The 20,130-nt window shown below is 42.1% G+C and overlaps 1 protein-coding gene across 1 annotated transcript; it reads right to left on the reverse strand.

Moving 5' to 3' along the window:
* Positions 1–11: 11 nt before the first annotated feature.
* On the reverse strand, positions 12–18,811 carry LOC122783072 (tyrosine-protein kinase fyna). Its single transcript, XM_044047718.1, has 12 exons — positions 18,629–18,811; positions 8,964–9,220; positions 7,142–7,238; positions 6,641–6,739; positions 6,304–6,407; positions 5,869–6,018; positions 5,608–5,772; positions 5,109–5,288; positions 4,726–4,802; positions 4,139–4,292; positions 2,563–2,694; positions 12–1,607 (listed from the first exon to the last, which is right to left on the reverse strand). The coding sequence occupies exons 2-12, from the start codon at positions 9,208–9,210 to the stop codon at positions 1,399–1,401; spliced, it is 1,614 nt and encodes a 537-aa protein (XP_043903653.1). The 5' UTR covers positions 9,211–9,220; positions 18,629–18,811; the 3' UTR covers positions 12–1,398.
* Between the last annotated feature and the right edge of the window lie 1,319 nt (positions 18,812–20,130).

Below are 20,130 nucleotides of genomic sequence, written 5' to 3' on the forward strand. Positions count from 1 at the left end.
GAGACCGTGTGTCGATTGTTGCTATATCACAGGCGGATGATGGCAAGATTGTTTATTTGAAAAGCAGAAGTGTACAAGAAGAGACAGAGACAATAAATAATGCAAAGGCCAAAGGTCATTTTGTGTTCTACCGAATTGGGGGTAAATGCGTGGCACAAAACCTCGATTTTGTTCACTTTTCCACTCACGAGAAGCAACAGAAATACACACACATGGATGGCGTTTAGTTCTGGAATGGTCCTTTTCAGGCAGGAAGAGAACTTGAAGACACACAGTTATGAAATCATTCAGACATTAAAGAGGAAAATAAACATTTTTGGTCTCATAAACAACATGTTATTATGGAGAGACAAACACAGGTGCGCGTCCTTCTTTCTCCGTTTGTAAGTGGCAGTTTGTTGGACCGCTGAAGGGAGAGGATTCTTCCACAGCCTGCTGCCACACAATAATAAATCACACATTTAAAAAGACTCCATCAGTATAATAAGCCAAACAATGGGTGCAACTGGGGAGGAAATTACCTCCCATAGAGTACGCTAAATGAAAGGTTACTTTAAGCCAATTAAAAAAAAAGAAAAAAAAAGAGTAGACTGAAGCTCTGATGTGATGATTGCACTTAATATCAGTGCAGATGCAATACAAGTTTGGGTAACAGAGTCCATGAAGCTCTAAGTTAGTGTGTAGAAAGCATGAAGGCATTCCCTTACATTATAAGAGATATTACTAAACATGAAAAGGCAAGAACAGGTGTTATAGTACATCTAAATTCCTTGAGAAGAGGAGATTCTTCATATTCACCTCGTAAAAAAGGGCCAGCGGACTCGCGGACAAATGTCTGCGATATCCCCGTCCACCATGTCTAACTATGAGCATTCCTACAATTAGTGTTTAGTCATGATTTGTTACCAACTGTGAGCCTCACACGTTTTCTCTACGAGCCGTTAATCTGTAATAACTTTAACCTCGGGTTAAAAAAAAACAACAAGAACAAAAAAAAAAACAACCTTAATCCACATACTCCCGAAAATATCAAAAGTAATATAAAATGAAACAAACAAGAGATAAGTAAACAAGCATTTCATATTTACAATACATACAAGTTACACAACTTCATCCATGGCAGTCATTTACGACGTTTCAGTCTCCTCCTCTCACCTCAAACACATCCACCGGTTTGAGAGTCTGTTTGCTGACTCAGCAGCCGTCCATCCCTGTGTGTGTGTGTGTGTGTGTGTGTGTGTATGGTAAGTGGGAGTCAAGAAGTCAGTCGATGAGCTTTTGAGACCATTAGAGTCACAGGATAAGAGAAAGAGAGAGAGAGCGAGAGAGAGGAAAGATGTGGTCTGGCTCCCTCTGGTGGAAAGCCAGTGAAATGACATGAGATGAGGGTACTGGAGCTCAGAGATTATCCCCTGGCTGGTACTGGGGCTCAGTGGCAGTGAAGTAGTCCTCCAAAAAGGCCTGCAGGTACTCAAAGGTTGGCCTCTCCTCGGGGTCCTTCTTCCAACACTGCACCATGAGCTCGTGCAGGGACGTGGGGCAGTCCTGCGGGCATGGCATCCGGTAACCTCGCTCCACCTGTTCCAGTACCTCGCGGTTGTTCATGCCTGTACAGAGAAACACAGGACTCAAACCTCTTCTTACCATACGCTGTATATTTCACATTGTGTATTTACTATTTCCTTGTTTTCAGTGCAAATACACCAGACTCCTCTGTTAAATATTGACATTTTAGACATTTCCTTTGCTAAATGTTGGCGATGCACGCATGTTTTCAGGACCTGCAAGTGTATTTAACCGATCTACAGTTCGGCACTGTTCGCTTTGATTCTCCTGTCGGACGCCGCGCTCATGACTCCAATCAGTGGTCGGCAGTCTGGCGACATCACACATAGTACCTGCTCAACCTCGCCAGAGCAGGAACTATCGCTAATGGTGTGGAAAATCATTTATTCTGCCCCAAAAACACCAAAGCAAAGTCTTTGTATGGAAAAACTGAATATTGGAATGGTATAACTGAACGTTGGTCTTATGTATTAGTGTGTAATTCAAACAACATGCGTGTTTAATGCTCACGCACGTCTTGGATAAATCCTTTTTTCCCACAGCAGATATTTTTCACAAAAAACAGGTTTCACCACGAACATTAATTATGGTTCCACCCTGGTTTTAAGAGAGTCAGAGTCGTGCTGTTGTCCAAGAGTCACACTGTAGAGACTGTTTATATTCAGAGAAATGTGTTTTTTTTTTAAAAAGACATACATGTCTTTCTGGATGTGTTCCAATAAAGTGCTGAATAATTCTACAGTGTGCTCATAGCTTTAGGAAAATAAAAAAAAATCCAGTAGTGGCCTCAGACTGCAGCACAGTGCTGTGTTTGGAGACATAAGTTAGCGGCTACATATCGCACCTTGTATTGTGAATTATACAACACGCTGCTCTTTTTTTAGCGCACAGAAGCAGAGCTACGGTCCCAGAAGACTCAACCACTTGCACGCACACATGACTTCACCAGACATGGGCAATCAAGAGATTACATAATCCGCTGAGCTGAGCACTCACCTGGATAGGGCACTCTGCCCTTGGTCACCAGCTCTGTGAGCAGGATACCGAACGACCACACGTCCGACTTGATGGTGAACTTCCCGTACAGAGCGGCCTCAGGAGCGGTCCACTTTATGGGAAACTTGGCACCTAAAGGGAATTCAGAGACGACACACAGAGACAAAAGAGTGAGTAGGTTCGGTGTTCTCTGTCGGGATTTATTGCTTTATTTGCAATTTCATTAGTGCAGCGACATGAGAAGCGATTCCGTTATCTCTCTCGCTCTCTCCATCTCCATTTGTCCACATTCAGATGCTCACAAACGAGTGACTCAACGTGTTGACAGAGTGACTAACAGAATCTGAAAGACGTCTGCCCACACAGACTCAGGAGAAGGATATCTTGAATGACTCAGCCCGAGGACACTTCCTTCCAGCAAGATACACAGTGACAGATAGATGTCTGTGTATACAAGTTCAGATTAATATTATAACAGAAGCTCTGCTTTAAATCCTCCAAGTGCCCTTGTGTGGTATTGTGATTTTCTGTTGAGTTTGTAGGAACTGCATGGACTTCTGTTTTCCACTGGTGTCACCAGGACACATTCCTGCTCAACTGTACTTGAGTGTGTGGGCATAATGTGTGTGTATGTGTTGGAACTGACTTAACGGAGTTATAAGTTATCTGCCAGCCCGGCAACTTTTTCCCCTGACGGCGAGGTTTTTACAAGATGCTGTGGCCGGAGGAACCGAGAGAGAGAAAACTACAGAAACATTTCAAGAGTTCAAGGCCAAACACCAGTTAAAGCTCCAGTGCGTAACTTCTGTTGCCAAAAAACACCGACTTTAGGTCTTAAACTTCATGTAGCACCTCCACTTAATATTTTATTTATTTATCTTATTTCAAACATAATAATAAAAAGAAGACGTGCAAAAAAAAAAGGAAAGACAAATAGAGACGATTGTACATATAAAACATTTGATTTAAATTCATGTGGTCGATAATGGATGAAATTATTCCATAAATTGACACCTTTTGTTGCGAGACAATGACTTTTTTTTTTTTGCATCACAAATACATTTATTTATCGTTCCATTTCCAAAACAGTCTATGACAGTCTATGAAATATTATAACACAAACCATTATTGCGACGTAATTCTGGAATATTGTGATATGATGTTAAGCTAATTCCATCCACTCTGACTGAATAGTTTCACTTCACTGGCTCCTTCACTCGTGACCAGACAACACTGACCAACTGTTCTCTTCCCTCGTGTTTCAGAGAACCGGGGTTATTTCCTTAAACTAAAGGGCAGCCTGTGGCCAAGGGGAAAGGGAACTTGACTTGTAACCGGAGGGTCGCCGGTTCAAATCCCCAACCGGCCAAAAAGGGCTGGGGTACCCCTGAGCAAGGTACCCAACCCCCAATGCTCCCCGGGCGCCACTCAGTGTGGCAGCCCACTGCTCCTAATTCTAGGATGGGTCAAAATGCAGAGGAATACTTTCCCTAAGGGGATTAATAAAGTCCCCTTAGGGAAACTTTAAAGCTCTTCTTCAACATTGGTTTGACCTCACTCATGTTTCAGAGCCTACCTTGTCTTGCAGTGTATTCGTTGTCCTCGATGAGCCTGGCCAAACCAAAGTCGGCGATCTTACACACCAGACCGTCTCCAACCAAGATGTTCGCGGAGCGCAGGTCTCTGTGGATGTAGTTCATCCTCTCAATGTACGCCATGCCTGCAGCCACCTATGGAAAAAATAAATAAATATATAAAAAAAGTAGTTTAATCACTGGACACTTTCACATGACTGACAGGAAATGTGTTGACATAGATTTACATTCCTTGTATCTGCGTCCTTGCAAAAACGAACTACAGCGTCAGAGACAGTAACTTTAAAAAAAACAACAGGAAACAGTGACTCACACACCGCAGAGATTCAGTCATAATACTGAACCACTGTTCCTTGAAAATGTGCCGTCCTTTTGGTCTTCAGGCAATAACACACCACCCAGACTGGTAAACAACAAACGTTTACAGTCTGCTTAAACGTGAGGAGCTGCCTAATGAGAGTCACTGGTAACAGCTGGAGACGATTAAAGAAAATGATGCTCTCAGACAAAGGGAAGAAAACCTCCTCCACATCTGTCCGTCCGTGGCATTAAGATTATTGCGTCGTACCTGAGCTGCCATGTCCACCAGATTCGGCAGCTTGAGACCTCGTCCTTCCCCGTCTTTGAGGAAATCCAGCAAACTCCCTAAAATAAATAAATAAATAAATAAATAAACGAAGAAGAAAAGACACAGATGCTGTTTCACAGAGTCTCTGCTCGGATTTGAATAAACAGTGAAGCAACATGTTGTAGATAATGCGACATTAATTCTGGGACGCCTGCCACAAGTTACACATGGCTCAGGCTTTTACTTGTTAGTCGTTACTGTGGTAACCAAAGACCTCATCTCACGTTTCTTTTTAAACAAAATCCCCCCAGTACAACCACACGGACTGTAAAGTAGGCCACGTAATGTCACGTCCCTGCAGATGTTTAAATTAGGTTGTGCACCTTTGCTCATGTACTCGGTAACGATATAGATGGGTTCCTCAGACACCACGGCGTAGAGCTGCACCAGTTTGTCATGTCGGAGCTTCTTCATGATCTGAGCCTCCTCCAGGAAGGACTCGGGCGACATGGTGCCCGGCTTCAGAGTCTTCACTGCCACCTTGGTGGTGCCGTTCCACGTGCCTGACGGGGAAAAAACAGAAAGAGTTGGTTAATCCTTACCATAATCCATGTTTGTATCACTTATAACTTCATTGCACTTTTACATTAGCATAAATACAAAGTTTAAACTCATAAAAAAGGCCACAATCTAATCCTGAACTTGAGAAAACCCTGATCCAAATCAAAATGGACACAAATCGAAAATGCAATCACTGCACACCCTGTGGGTAACATCCGCTGAGTGTTCGCTCTAAATGATCCAACACATACAGAATGTTTTCCAGCTCTGCTCACAGCTGTCCAATTCTTCACTTGTGCCAAAAAAAAAAACAGTACACACCCATCCAGACTTCTCCAAACTGGCCGTTTCCCAGACGCTTGATGAGCTGCAGAGACTCTCGCGGGATCTCCCACACGTCTTTGGTTTTGACGGACAGGTCAGTCAAACGAGGCATGCCTTTGTGGCACGGCACAATCAGGCGGCAGCAAAGCCCCGCAGCCCGAGCTGGAAGCACCCAAACATTACAGAAGCGTTCAGTCACGAGCAGAGACACAGAGGATGTTTAAGGAAATGTATATTGTTTGATCATAACCAGCTCACCAGAGTAGTGCTGTACGAGCTGCTGCAGCGTTTCAAACTGGGCTCTGGTGGTGATGTAGTAGCCTCCGCTGTCCAGCTTACGAATCTTATAGTGTTTGACGTGGTCGCCCTTGATGTCATCCCAGTCCTGGATGGAGAGGGAGTAGGCCCCTAAAACAGAGACGATGCAATGTTTAAAAAACATCTAATAACACTAAACCACGTTGATTTAGATTAAAAAGATAATCCAGAATATGGGCTGGGTGTCATAGTTTTTTAATGAGTTTATATAAATAGCAACATGTGCAAAAGATTCAGGGCAATGAATATGGGGCAACAGAAAAAGGTAATGACGCGACACTGGATTGAATTTTAAAGCCGCACTATACATATGAGGATTTCTTATAAATAAAACACACATTATTAAAGTGTTAAAACATTCAAAGGCGTGGATACCTTTGGTTGTTTCACTCTCACGGATGAGGAAAGTGCCTCTGGCGTTGCCGTTGGAGAGCAGCTGCCTCTCTGCATCCTTTCGACCCAATTTACCAAAATACCAGCTGTACAGGAATAAAATATGGAGTCAAACTATGATGCATAATATTTGGTTTTTGCTCGAAAAACACAAACATAAATGGACCCTCTTGCCGTACGTGCCACCGCGCTCCGTTTAACCAAGGGCAGCGAGACGAGCTCTCAAATATTTATGACACAATAATCTCTGCCGGTGAAGACACCATGTCTCTGAGGCCGCGTGCGACCACAAGCTCATATATAAAAGAGTTTTACTCACTCCTCAGCTTGGATCGAGTCCACTGGAGCTACGTAATTGCTGGGAATGTAACCGGTTCCACCTGTAGTGAGAGAACGAGCCTCCCACCAGTCGCCCTCACTGGACAGAGAGGAAGAAAGAGAGAAAGAGAGAGAGAGACGGAGGCAGGTCGGAATAAATAGAGAAAATCAAGATTTTATGCATGACTAAACATTCAGATCAAGTGGATGCACAGATTTATTGGCTGTATCCTGTAATTATTTCGAAATGAAACCTTTAATAAGACACATCCCATGTGCTCACGGTGGAAAGGCCCTTACTGAAATGTGACAAATGAACCTACGTTTAGGGTCGAGCCGAGAGCGGATCACAGACTCATTTCCTCTCATCTGTGCCTGTGATGAAACACCACTTCCCTTTCATGCGCAGCGCTCAGAAATTCGGGACAGATGAAAAGCACGGGGGAGGAAAAACCCTGGGCGACACCCACTCACGGTGTCACGCTGATACCTTCACACTTACGTGCTGTTGAGGATCTGGAAGCGTTCTCCCTTTCTGAAGCTGAGGTCATCCTCAGTCCTGGCTTCGTAGTCATATAGAGCCACAAAGAGAGTCACTCCTGCAGGAAAACAAAGAGTTACATGTTGTGGTTAGAGCCAGCCGAGATGAAGTATACAAATGGGATTTTCATGATGGCTTTGGAGTTGGGATTGATCATCTGTCCAACACATGGGCAAAGGCAATAAGAATGACTTCCATCCATTCTGCTTCTTTTCTTTTTAGAGTCTAACTAATTTCTTAGACACACAGTTTGAGTTGCCATGGTTACTTGAGTTGTTATGGCAGCTGCTTTTCCTGCAATCTGGTGAAAACAACCAAAAATGAACAGCAAAATTTGCTCTATGATGCAGACAAACGTTATTTTTAAGCAAACATTTGTACCCAGCAGCAGCTGACAAATACAAAATGGAGTCATACATTTGAAAATAAAGTTATTGTTGTATAGCCACAACAGTTTACTCATGGGAACTTCCCCAAGGCTTTTCTCCTTGGGATTAATAAAGAATTTCTGATTCTGATTTACTTCAAAATGATGTTTTTCCAATATAGAAGCTATTATCTAAATTTGTAATAACATTTATGGCCTTGAGAATGTGGTGGTCGTTATGTTTTCAGGCCTTTGTGGCAAAAAACTCACATTCTATCAAATGTTTTAGCATCGTTTGGTCAAACTTAAATGTCCTTTGGTTTTATCCACATTGGCGTCTGTTTTCAGTGAGTAAAACAGACGTTTTTGATGATCAACTGTCTTTAGCATGAGAGTCAGTGGAGACATTAACAGAGCTAAAGGCAGAGCAAATACTGGCATAGATCCAAATCAAAGTTCATACTTCTCTAATATATAATAATATATAATAATAACAATAAGGTGCCTCAGATTAATTAGTGCATGCACTTACAGGATATAGTTCTCTTTGTTTTGTTTACGAACCCTAAAAAGGTGAGCCCAGCACATTTGATGGTGCCCAGCAATGACCATGGACTCCTGCTTTATGACAGTGATGATGATGATGATGATGATGATAAGTGCACTCTGTCTCTCAGGCAGACCTGCTGTCGTCCTCACTGAAGGGTCGGATCAGGTCTCGGCTCAAATTCTGCCACAGTTAACTTTTATCTGCGGAGCTTTTTAATCTCCACGTTGCCTTTTGCAACACACTGATGGTGCTGACTCAGTGTTTAACAGGAAGAGGCTCAACATTGTCAACACCAGAGATACTGTTCATTTATGCATCTAGGAAATCTTAAGTAAGTAACTTAAATATCTCAAATATGATATCCCAGAAACAGTTTTGTTTTTTTGGCACAAATCACCAGAGTGTCTGAACGTTCTGGTTGACAGATGTGCCTCGCACTGTAGGACGCTGTGCTTTCCACTGACTCGAAGCCAGTGGACATTTTATCTTGTGCAAAAAAAATGTATTTCATCACAGCACGTCTGCACAAACGAGGAAGGTATCGCAAGGTGATCATTTCAGTTTTTAAGGGGTGAATTTAATATCATCCAATGCCTCAAACACATTTATATTTAAAGTGAAAACTCTCCAGCAGACAAACACAGACACTGCCGTTTATTGGACGTTGGAGAAGAGCCAGACAGTGAGTGGCCCAGAGATGCTTACAACTGTGCAACATATCTGAAGTTTTACTTGCTCTAAATTGACCCTATTTAATGACAGCTACATATTATGCCGTTACAGTGTCACCTTGTCTTGGAAGAGTGGACACACACTCCTCTGCTTCCGTGCCAAGGCTCAGACGAGAAAATAGATCTCAACCTCACCTGTTCCTCCTCGTGACCGAAGCGTCCCAGACTGCGAGGATGTGTGGACTCCTCCGAAGACGGTCACCCCCTGTGTGGCGCCGCTGTGGAAGTTGTTGTAGTTGGGGATGGTGGTGACACCGAAGCTGGGGTAGTGCTGCGGTGTGGGGTCGGACCCATAGCGGTATCCCGAGTTGTGCGAGAGGCTCGTCTCCCTGTCATCAGTGAGTTTTGCTGCTTCTTTATCCTTACATTGGACACAGCCCATTCTCTACTCTCTGCGGGTGGAGAGAGGGAACACAGAGATGGAATTAGCACCCAAGTAAAGTCATAGCTCCAAAAGCCGTTTCCATTGGGAAAATTATGATTCAGTCTTCCATTATGTCAGAGTTTCCTCCGAGAGCCTTGTGAAGAGACTGAAATTAGACATGATACTTCAAACCCCCATTACTAATTAATCAGGGGACATAATGTGACAAAGGTGCAGCATAAAGCTAATGTAACCACTGACTAATATGTGTACACGGTGATGGATGATGTGAGATAATGTGTAGAGTGAAGGCGCTGACCGAGCTGATCGCATAAAGAAGCCCAGAAGTTGATTTATAACATCAGTGGACATTTGTCTCTGAGGTGTTAATGGTCTCAATTGCCAGTTTCAGGGCTGGATGGTGTCAGTTTTGTAAATGATGTGGCCATTCGAAGGAAAATAGATGATTAAGTATGGTGCCCATGTGTGGACACCAGTGTGAGTCTGACTGCAGGTGACACCTCTGAACTTCTCGCCGTAAAAGGTCAACACGGCGCCGGTCAAACCACGAGTTAGGGGGCTTCAAAATGGGAGTTCGCAGAGGATGTTCAGTTGATACCAAAAAAGGTTTTAAGGTGCGACACCCAGCCCGAAGAATATGATGCTTGCGCTGAAATAATTAAACAGCACAAATTTACTTGTGTTTACTTTTCCATCTCCCTGCATAGCCACACTGCACACCCAGCTATTGCATTTACAAGAGGCAGGCACTTTATTTCTGGTTGCTTATTAAAAAAGGAGCCACCCACTCATCTATAGATTCAGTCAAAATGCACAGAAATGCGTCTCTGCCTTTGCACAGATTCTCATGCCGAGGACTAATGGAGCATTTAGCCTCACTAAAGTGACGTTAAACCAGTTTGTGTGATGACTCTGCCAATTAAGAAGAGCCTTAATGTCTTCAAAGTTAAACTTGTGTATATTTTTGGCTCGCTGTTCTCCCTTTGAGTCCTGGAAGGAGCTGGTGTGTAGCAGGACTGACGAGAGAGCCCCCGACAACGCCGTCACCTTTCATCAGCAGCATTAACAGACAGCTGTCTTCAGAAATTCTACTTGGAAACCTGTTTACAGAAACGGTGCTTGGGGCGAAACACACCAGCGCTGCGGCAGATGGGAGGATTGTAGCGCTATTAAACCAGCTAAAAAGCTGTGTTTAATTCATTTTTGACCCACAGGTGGTGCCTCTTTGCTGTCAAGGGACATTAATGTAATGAGATTGATCTTGTTATGATAATGAGTGTGCCAGTGAGACGAGGAGATATTTAGAGTTTCAATTCATTTGATTAAGAGCTGAATCAACTGTTCACAGATCAGTCAATCCATTAAACCAATCAAAAATTGTAACTTTAGATCATCAATGACAATTCTTGACATTATGTTAAGCAAAAATTGTAAAACTTCTATCTTCTGCTTTTACAGGAGATAGAAGTTGCTTAGATTTGGGTCTGTACAGGGTGTTTCTTTCAATGAATAATAAATAAAGTAATGGACTGAATGATGATCATTTTAATCATTTTAAGCCCTAACGCCATTCACTTAAAATGGTAACCTTAAAGGAGACGAAGTCATTATGTGCAAACCATGCCTTTGAAATGTCCTCTTAGTCAGAGACAAGTCTCGAAGGAGCCAAACGTTCAAAGGCAAACGACACAGTAAACCGAATTCCCTCAGGCCTCTATTACATTTACAAGCAAGAAACACTAACATCAGAAACAAGTGTAAACAGATGTGTCGCCTGTTGCACACGGCACCATTGCTACAGGACACACAAATCCAACGTCACCACTGCTCTTGGTCAGCACTCGCGTCGTATGTCCACTTCTTTGTCCGTTTAAAACGAGGACGACAGAAAATATAAGGCAGGAAAAAAAATATCTAAAAAGAAAACACGTGGTCCTTGTTGGCTCTGCCTGGTGGCCCTGTGATGGACTGGTGACCTGTCCACCATGCACCCCACTGCTGGGATTAGAACACGCCCCTCTACTACCCTCAGGTTTTAGTCTTTTTCCATTTATAAAAAGGTTTAAAAACACAGTTCACTCTGGATAAGAAAATATTTATTATTTATAGACTGATTATTAACATGTCTGTCCTGTAATGTACCATATATTTGATATTCTCTACATGTCCATAGGAGGCAAATATGCACAGCATATTCAGCAGCCCAATACATTATTTAATCTACACCAAACTAACTAAGATGAGAGCCACAGCAGAGGACTGACCTCAGTGATTCAATTCTGCCAATAAATACCATAAAATACTTAGAAGGAGAAAAAAGCCCAGTGGCACCATTACAGTAAAAGCCTCAACAAAAGCTGAGACCACAACCTGGAGCAGGAAGAGCGAAGCTTCTCTAAAAGAAATGACTTTTATATTTGCATCTACCATCTTTTTGTGTCCACTTTAAACATACACAAATAGAAATGTTTGATTTTACTGACAAACATAGCCAAGAAAAATATGCAAATCACAATTTTGATACATGGCTGTTTCTGTCTGTTGGTTGGATATTAAAGGCATCACTATGGAATCTGTAATTACACCTGACACATTACAGATCATTTATTGATTAAACAGTGGAAACCATAGCTTCAACTCATCTGCTGCACAGAATTCAGCCTATAACGTTGTTATTGTGTTTATATAAATGGTTTCTACATATTTTTAAAATGGCTGCAAAGGTGCAAGAGTATTTGAGAGAAAAGAAACATCTCCAATGTATTTGACAATAACATGCAGCGTGATAACATTTCCAATACTATGCAACGCAACAAGAAATTCATCAGCATTTGTCACTGGCTTTCAGATCAGACTTGTCTTCTGTGATTAAATTACACATACACAAACTCGAGGGATCGTGTAAAAATGTCGAGACAGATTCCTACAACCTTTTCGTTGGATTCTGTTTCCCTGCATTTCATCATTTTAGACACAGAGATGCAGGTCTGAGTCTTCTAACCCTTGTAAACCTGTGGCACAACTACAGCACAGTGACGTGGCTGCTAGAGACATTTTTGAACATCATTCCCTAACGAAAGAAGATCCATAGCAGCCACTTGATGTGTTATAACTAACTAGGGCTGGGTATTCCTTCCATCCATCCATTTTCTACTGCTTTATCCTGTCACAGGGGGGCGCTGTGCCAATCTCAGCTAACATAACTCATCATTTTAGAGTGTCCAATTTACTTAATCCCCATATTGCATGTTTTTGGACTGTGGGAGGAAGCCGGAGAACCCAAACACACGGGTTTGAGCCCCGATCATTTAATAAAATTGGTATTGAATTGAAATCCAAGTGCAAGATAATTATTGATACCATATATAAAAATTGGAATCAACACTCAGCCCTCGTTGTGCACGTGAACAGCCCAAGGCAGAGACAACAGGAATGTGTGGTCAGGCTCGATGAGCACAGCCATCATCATCCTGAAACTGCACATCTTGACTGGCTCAAGATGTGTCTGAAATTGGACTTTGATGTCAGGCCAAATGTGCTGCATTTGATTTCCCAAAGCTGCAGCAGAGGCCCTTCCCACCAGGAAGTGAAGAAGCCCGTGCTATCTAAAAGAAAAAAGCAGCAGGACAGAGTCAGCGCTAACCCATTAGTCACAACTGTCAGCCTCAAATGGAAATTAATTTAGTGAAATGACGGCCTTTATACTGATGCTGTGTCTGTGTGTGTGTGCATGAGTGTTAATCATCTATAATAACACACACACAAAGAGCTGGGAGCCACAATTAGATACTCAGCCATTTATAGTCAAGTTAACTAACTAAATTAAAAGGACAGACATGTCAGGGTCACACAGCGGCACTGATGGATTAACCAGGAGACCGTAAATGAGGCCTGGAAAATGGACATAGTGTGCAGTCTGATGTTGTGCGACAGATAACAACAAGTGTGAATTAATTCAATTGAAAGCACTGATTTAAATTGACTGTGGAGCTCCAGCACCAATATTGGACATTTTATACAATAAACTACTGAGTAAAAACTACAAAATACACAGAAAAATGACATGTTTTCAAATAAACATGTTATTATCAATCCATCTGCCAATCGCTGTACTCCAAAGATGGGTCCACTAAATGGTAACCAACAACAAATGACTCATATCATTTGTGTTCTTGAAGAGCGTGCTTAAGGGTCCAGTGTGACATTTATGCAGAAATCTATTAAATACTACCCGTAAGTATGTTTGTATAAGCGTCTCGCATGAATTTTTGCGCTTTGCATCGTGACACAGAAACTAACAATACAAACAACGGTGTTGTTCACATAAACGTGATGCATAGACCAACAGAAAAGAAAGATGAAATTGCCGAGAGAGTGGAAGAGCAACGAATATTTACATCCTTTTCTGTCACGCAGGGGCCACCGTAGTTCCCCGATGTGCTCGGGGAAAGGTCGGGGTGGGAACAGGAGACTCACACAGAACCGGTTATTATTTCTGTCTTTGTCTTCATTATTCAACCCTGTGGAACTCATAAATCACTCAGTTTGCGATTCAAGACAAGGCCAGACTGTTTAAATTGAAGTGGTTGGGTCCCTTAACACTCAGATCATTGACAGGCCACAATACAAGGTCAACCAACCCACAGCCATCCCACTGAAGTCGTACTCGCGGTGACCTAACACAACTATGAAATCAAACTATTATCAATGAAACGAACGCCCCGAGGATCTTCCCGATTGTCTGCCGTTTAGATTCATATAAACGTCAGCGCTGTGTTTACTGGAACAGCGATCCTCCTTATGGCTGTCATTCTCTGAATAGTTACAATATTTGCTTGTGTTGAATAACGGAGTTCATTCAGCGTCTCAACAACAAGACAATGGCCACATTTCACTCAGCTGCAAGATTATCTGCACAATGAGACGCAGTGTTGAGGCTTTCAAAGTGTTGTTCAAGCAGTGAATGAACACAGCTCGTTATAAAACCCACAGCTGAGCTTCATACAGTATGTATGTGTGGGCATCAGTGCCACAATGTTCACTGTTAAGTAAGTTGAGTCATGTTGTTAAGTCACTGAGACTATTGTAAACTATGCTTTGGACATTGTTTAAATGGTATAAAATCGCAAGTAAGAGAAACCTAATTTTGGGTTTTTTTCTCAGTCTGCACTGACAAACCTAAATGAGTCTTTCCATGTCCAGTGCCAGTGAAGGGTAATGGTCAGTGTAAGAATCCACTGGAAATATTGATGCTGTGGGTCGACAGAAATGTGAGTTGGAAGATTTCTGGTCGAAGTGAACAACATTTTGGAAGACAGAAAGTGCAAACTGGGGCATGGGCCGTAAGAGCGACGTGTAAGGCTGCAGTATAAAGTGTGTTTGCACCGAGTGGAACGGTTTGTTTTGGTATGGTATGTCTTTTTTCTGTGTTTCCATAAGGAATAGTACCTAAATAACTGGCCCAAACCCGCACCCTTCCCTTGAAATACCAGTGTAATGGTATGGTACAGTACAGGTGGAGCTTGACCACGACAGTCAGCTGACTGGGCGACAGAAAAGCATCACTCCATTGCGACCAGTGTTTCTTCAACGCCAACAGTCGGTTCTCATACGAAGTTTGATGTCTTGTTTCCACTATGGTCCAGGCTTGTCCCGCCTCCCCTTGGCACGGCACGATTTGGGTTGCATCTCCACTACAAACAAAGTACCTACTCAATGTCAGCGGAGTCATCACTGCACGGCTGCACGAAACTGCAGAGACTTTGTTTTACATGCGACACACACACAATCCAGTGACTAGTGACTTATAAAGCAGTTGATTGTAACTGAATCACTAGAATCAGTTAATAAAAAATAACTGGTTGAGTACTATCTCCATACATCAGGCTCCTCTGTTAAATATTGAGATTTTCGACATTTCCCTGGTAGTTGTTGGAGATTAACCCACATTTTCAGGATTGTTAAGTAGTTTTAACTGATCTACAGTTCAGCAATGTTCGATTTGATTCTTGTCTCGGATGTCTCTTCCTGCGACGGTACTCTGACAAATCAGTGGCAATCAGTGGCTGGCAGTCTGGCAGCGTCACGCAAAGTTCTTCGTCGGCACGCTTGGAACCTCGCCATAGCTGGTACTAAAAAAAAGTACCTGGTACCAGGTACTATGCTAGCGGAAACACAACTTAAGCGTAGAGCCGGTGGAAACACGGCAAAACAGCCACGAATCAAGCTGAAAAAAAAACAAGCCGCTGGATGTCCTTTACGCTGTCGTCTGTCGTGTGGCGTTCAATGTTGTTGTTTGTTGACATGGCCACCGGGCACAGCGCACACCCCACCTACCAAGTAATCATAATGTTCTCAGCCCGATCGAGGGCTTTGCCGTACCGTACGTCCCATTTTGGCCAACTATAGAACCGATCACCAAGACTTTTTTCCCCCAGGGCGCACCAGAGGCGGACTTAACAAGATGACGACAGAGAAGCAACATCAAGCAGCGTTTGTATACATCAAACATGGTTGCCACTAAAGAGCAGCTGCCATTGTAAGTGACCTTCTCTGTGGAGCTCCCTCGGGCAGAAGTCGTGAGACGCCATAGCTTACTACATAGCCATCACTCCTGGAAAAAACTACAACACCTGCATTTTAATCTACGTCCATTTGTCACGCTTCTTGAAAGTGAGGAGATGACTACACGAGAAGAACCTATTTAATTTAGTGAGTGCAAGACTGTAGGTTAATTATGAAACACAATATTCATCAATTACTCAATAAATAATGCAGAGATAACAAATGGGCTTGGGCTTAAGTCTAAAAAACAAAAGGTAAAAAGGAAACAAAGCTGCCACATATCTTTATACTGTGCGTCATGTTTTTTTTTACGTCCAAAACCAAAAGATATATTCTGTTTATGATAATGTTAAAGAAAGCAAATATCACATTTATGAACCTGGAGCTATCAAATACTTCACAGTTGCTCCTCAGAAATGACTTAAAAAGGATCTTCTGGAAATCTTGTGTATCAGCACATTTCACTGTAGCTTCAGCTTTACGTGTAACCCACACCTTTGACATGCTGTGTATGGAAAAACCGTCGTGCTGACTTCACAAGTGGCAGCTTCTGTGCCACAGTGCATGTGGATTCTACTGTATGGACGTGCGAGTGCCTGGAGGTAAATGTACATGGTCCATAAAACATAAATACGCGAGTCCTTTCATTTACATTTGATAAATATCACGCACAACAATTGTGCAGTCATTCATGTGTGCTCGGAGCTGCAGGGTGCTGCTTGTGCGTGTATTTACACACCAACACACAACTACAACACATGTACAGAGCTGAGGTTAGCTCCCAGCCACACACACAGGTTTGTGCAGCTATTCTTCTTAGGACATGGCATTGAATTCCATTCATTTGGAGAGCGTAGACAAAGTAATGATCCCTAACCTTGACCATAACCACTCCATGCTTAAGTCTAACCACAATCGAAATATGAGCCCTAAATTTAATCAGTTCATCAGAACATGAACACACTCATACCCACACACACACACACACACACACACAGGTCCGCACACCTATCCTTTTAAGGCATTTTAAAGACTTCCATTCATTTGGACAGCCTAAACAAAGTGATATCCCTAACCTAAACCATCTACAGTTATACATACACAAGTGTGCACAGCTATTCATTTTTAGAAACAGTGCTATATATATATATAGTACATATCCAGCACTTTAAATCGATATATCTATCCACTTTACCATCTCTGCTATCACTCCCAGGGCAAAGCCTCCAAGGAAACATCACATTGAGGACATCAATATTCAATACTACAAGTTAGCCAGTGTGTTGTCCCCTGTTTTTGTCGTCATTCACCAGTGGATCACAACCACTCATTGCCATTTTCGGTGCAACCTTCCGCTGAAGCTCTCCACGTCAACCATTCCTGCGCAGGAGAACCAAAAATTCCCATAATACCACACTTCATCTACAGTAGATGTCATCAAACTAGCTCTTTTGTTTTTGTTTTGAATGAGAGACTCCTGGCAGCAGAAATCACATAGTGTGCAAATAAAACCCTCACAGTGTCAACATGTCACAACAATGGCCTTGAGACTAAACTTATACTCACAGCCTAATTAAGATACATACACACACTTGCCTTTTCATTCTTGTGAGGACATTAATAGACATTAGAGCATTCTCTATTCCCTTAACCAGAACTTAATTATCTCTACACGCCTTACCCTCACCTCTAAACTAACCCTTACCTTGACCAGAGCCTCAGAAATGAGCTTCCGTCTCATGAGGTCAAGGTTTTAATCCAAATAAGGACAAGTGTGGATAAAAATGTGTTTACACCAGAAAAAGGAGGTGACAAAGAGGTGAGTACATACACACAGGTTTGTGTAGCTGTTCTTCTGCATTGACTTCCATTAATTGGGACAACGTAAAGGGTTTTCTCTTAACTTAACCACAACCACTTAATGCCTAACTCTAATCCTAACCTACCCACAATCGAAACCTTAGCCCTATACTTCCTCACAAATGAGGTTCTGCCTTATTGGGACCAGGTTTTGCTCTCCGTGAGGACTACTGGTCCTGACAAGGTCAGTGTTAATGCCAGAAAAGGTCCTAAAGAGACAACAAATACATGTGCCCTCACACACACGTTTGTGTAGCTGTGCATTGACTTCCGTTAATCAGGACAGCCTAAAGGGTTTTCTCTAACCTTAACCATTACCACCCAATCCTAACCTAACCGCATTTGAAAGCTTAGCCCTAAACTTCCTCTGAAACTAGGTTCTGCCTAATGAGGACCAGATTATGGTCTCCATGAGGACTACCGGTCCTGACAAGGTCAGTGTTTATGCCAGAAAACACACAGTGTCTGTGTATCTGAGTCGATGATGACGGCTGCTCCCCCAGACACATTAAATAACATTAGCATTAATCTGATTTGATATTTAACAGCGTGACAGTGTGATTTTCTCGGAGTATGTGGCAGTTTGTGGTTTATTTGGGAATAAATCAATAGACGTCTGGCTGCAGGCCTGTGTGTGTGTGTGTGTGTATGGCCTCAGTGGTCAGCTCTGCTCTGCAGCGCGTCCATCCCTGCTGCTGCTGCAACACTACAAGCCCCCACTCCACAATCACAGCACCGCAAAACACACCATCCACGCAATTACACACCCATTCCGTGTAACCCCACCTTCTGGGGACACGGGCAAAACAGGACGTTGCACGAGCGGGTCCCCACAAAGACCATAGGCGTGAACACCCTACATTTCTCTGTGTTATTTATCTGCTCCGTTCTCCCGAGAGAAATTCATCTGGCAGCGGAAAGCGGGGGACAAGGCGGTGCAGCGACTGAGATTCAACACAAGGTTAGGGAGGGGGAAAAAAAAGCAACTTACCGCAGAAAAATCACGTTAATCCATCGGAGTTTTCAGCGAGAGTTGCGTAGATGTGGAACCCGCTGATGTGTTTGACTTTCTCTCTGTGTTTTTCCTTCGCATTGACGCGGAATAGCGGAGGGAGACCCGTCCCTGCCGATTCAAGAAGTCCTGTCGCCGCCGTGCGTACAGATGATGACGACGGCGGCTCGTGACAAGCTCGCGACCGTGGCACAAAGCACTTCCGGTCAAGATTTTCACATCAAAAGTCTTTCTTTCTTTCTCTCTTTCTTGGCTACATCTATCGTATAAGTGCATTTAATTTGTTTGTAAAAATGTGAATTATAGTAATTAAACGTGATTTAAAAAATAAAATAAAAATACACAAAAAAGACAAAGAATATTTAGTACAATGCAGGGAGAGGTAGACAATCTATTGTTCTTGCAAACTAATATGCCCAGATTAGAAAAAAAAGAAGAAATAACAACAATAATAATAATAAATACATAGAGCCATAGAGTTAAATACATGGAGTTAAAATAGAGTCTAGATGTTATATATATATGTATATATGTGTATCTATATACATATATATAGATACATATATACGTCAATTGCAACTGTAAAATGTGTAAATGTGTTCATGTACATATATTAGACATACATGTTTATTATATACAGTATAATAAACATATAAAATAAATACAGATATTTTTACCTCATACACTGTATATATAATTCACACAGTATGTGTATCAGTATCAGTATATCTCCATTCATGATTTAACTTCTTCTAATACTCATGGAAGAATTCATAATAGCAAGTATTTTAGGAAATTTATTTTCCTTGTGGCCATGTGAAAACATGAATAAAAGAACACTAACTATAAAGAATATGCATGGAAATAAATTTAAAAAGCAGTAAAAAAACTATTGCACTAATTCAGAAGAATTGAAAAGAGCCAATCACAATTCATTTAAGTAACTAAATCTATATACAAATACGATTTGTAGCAATAAGTAACTTTTATTTTGGTTTTATTTTGAAGTGAAAATGCGCTTAGTTTTCCGGTTGACGCGTGTTGGTCTTGACGCAGATGTCGTTGCGTATGGCTGATGCAGATCCACATCGACCAAAACGAATGATTGACATCGTTTACCACCAACCAGAAATTACAATGTAGGAGCAGGACACCGCCTCGTCTGTGTAGTGACTGAAAAACAGGCCACGGTGGGAAAACGCTCTGTTTTTGTTCAAGTCAAGCAGAATTCACTTTGCCTTTTTACATTAAAAAAACTGTTTTTATTCTCTATTCTCTATTTCATACTCAGATGTGCAGCTTTTGTTCTAAGAGCAAAAAGAGACAGCAGCTGATTTATATGATTGCTTGAAGGGCTTTAGTAAATGGAATAACCTGCTGGTTTGATTTGATTTTCATCACAGACAGATGCATGTGCTCTGGTGTTTAAAAGACATGAAGATGACAGAAGCTGAAACTATTTGTTTCCATCTATATTGTGG

The sequence above is a fragment of the Solea senegalensis genome, linkage group LG16, assembly GCF_019176455.1.
Source record: "Solea senegalensis isolate Sse05_10M linkage group LG16, IFAPA_SoseM_1, whole genome shotgun sequence".
Classification (NCBI taxonomy): Eukaryota; Metazoa; Chordata; class Actinopteri; order Pleuronectiformes; family Soleidae; genus Solea; species Solea senegalensis.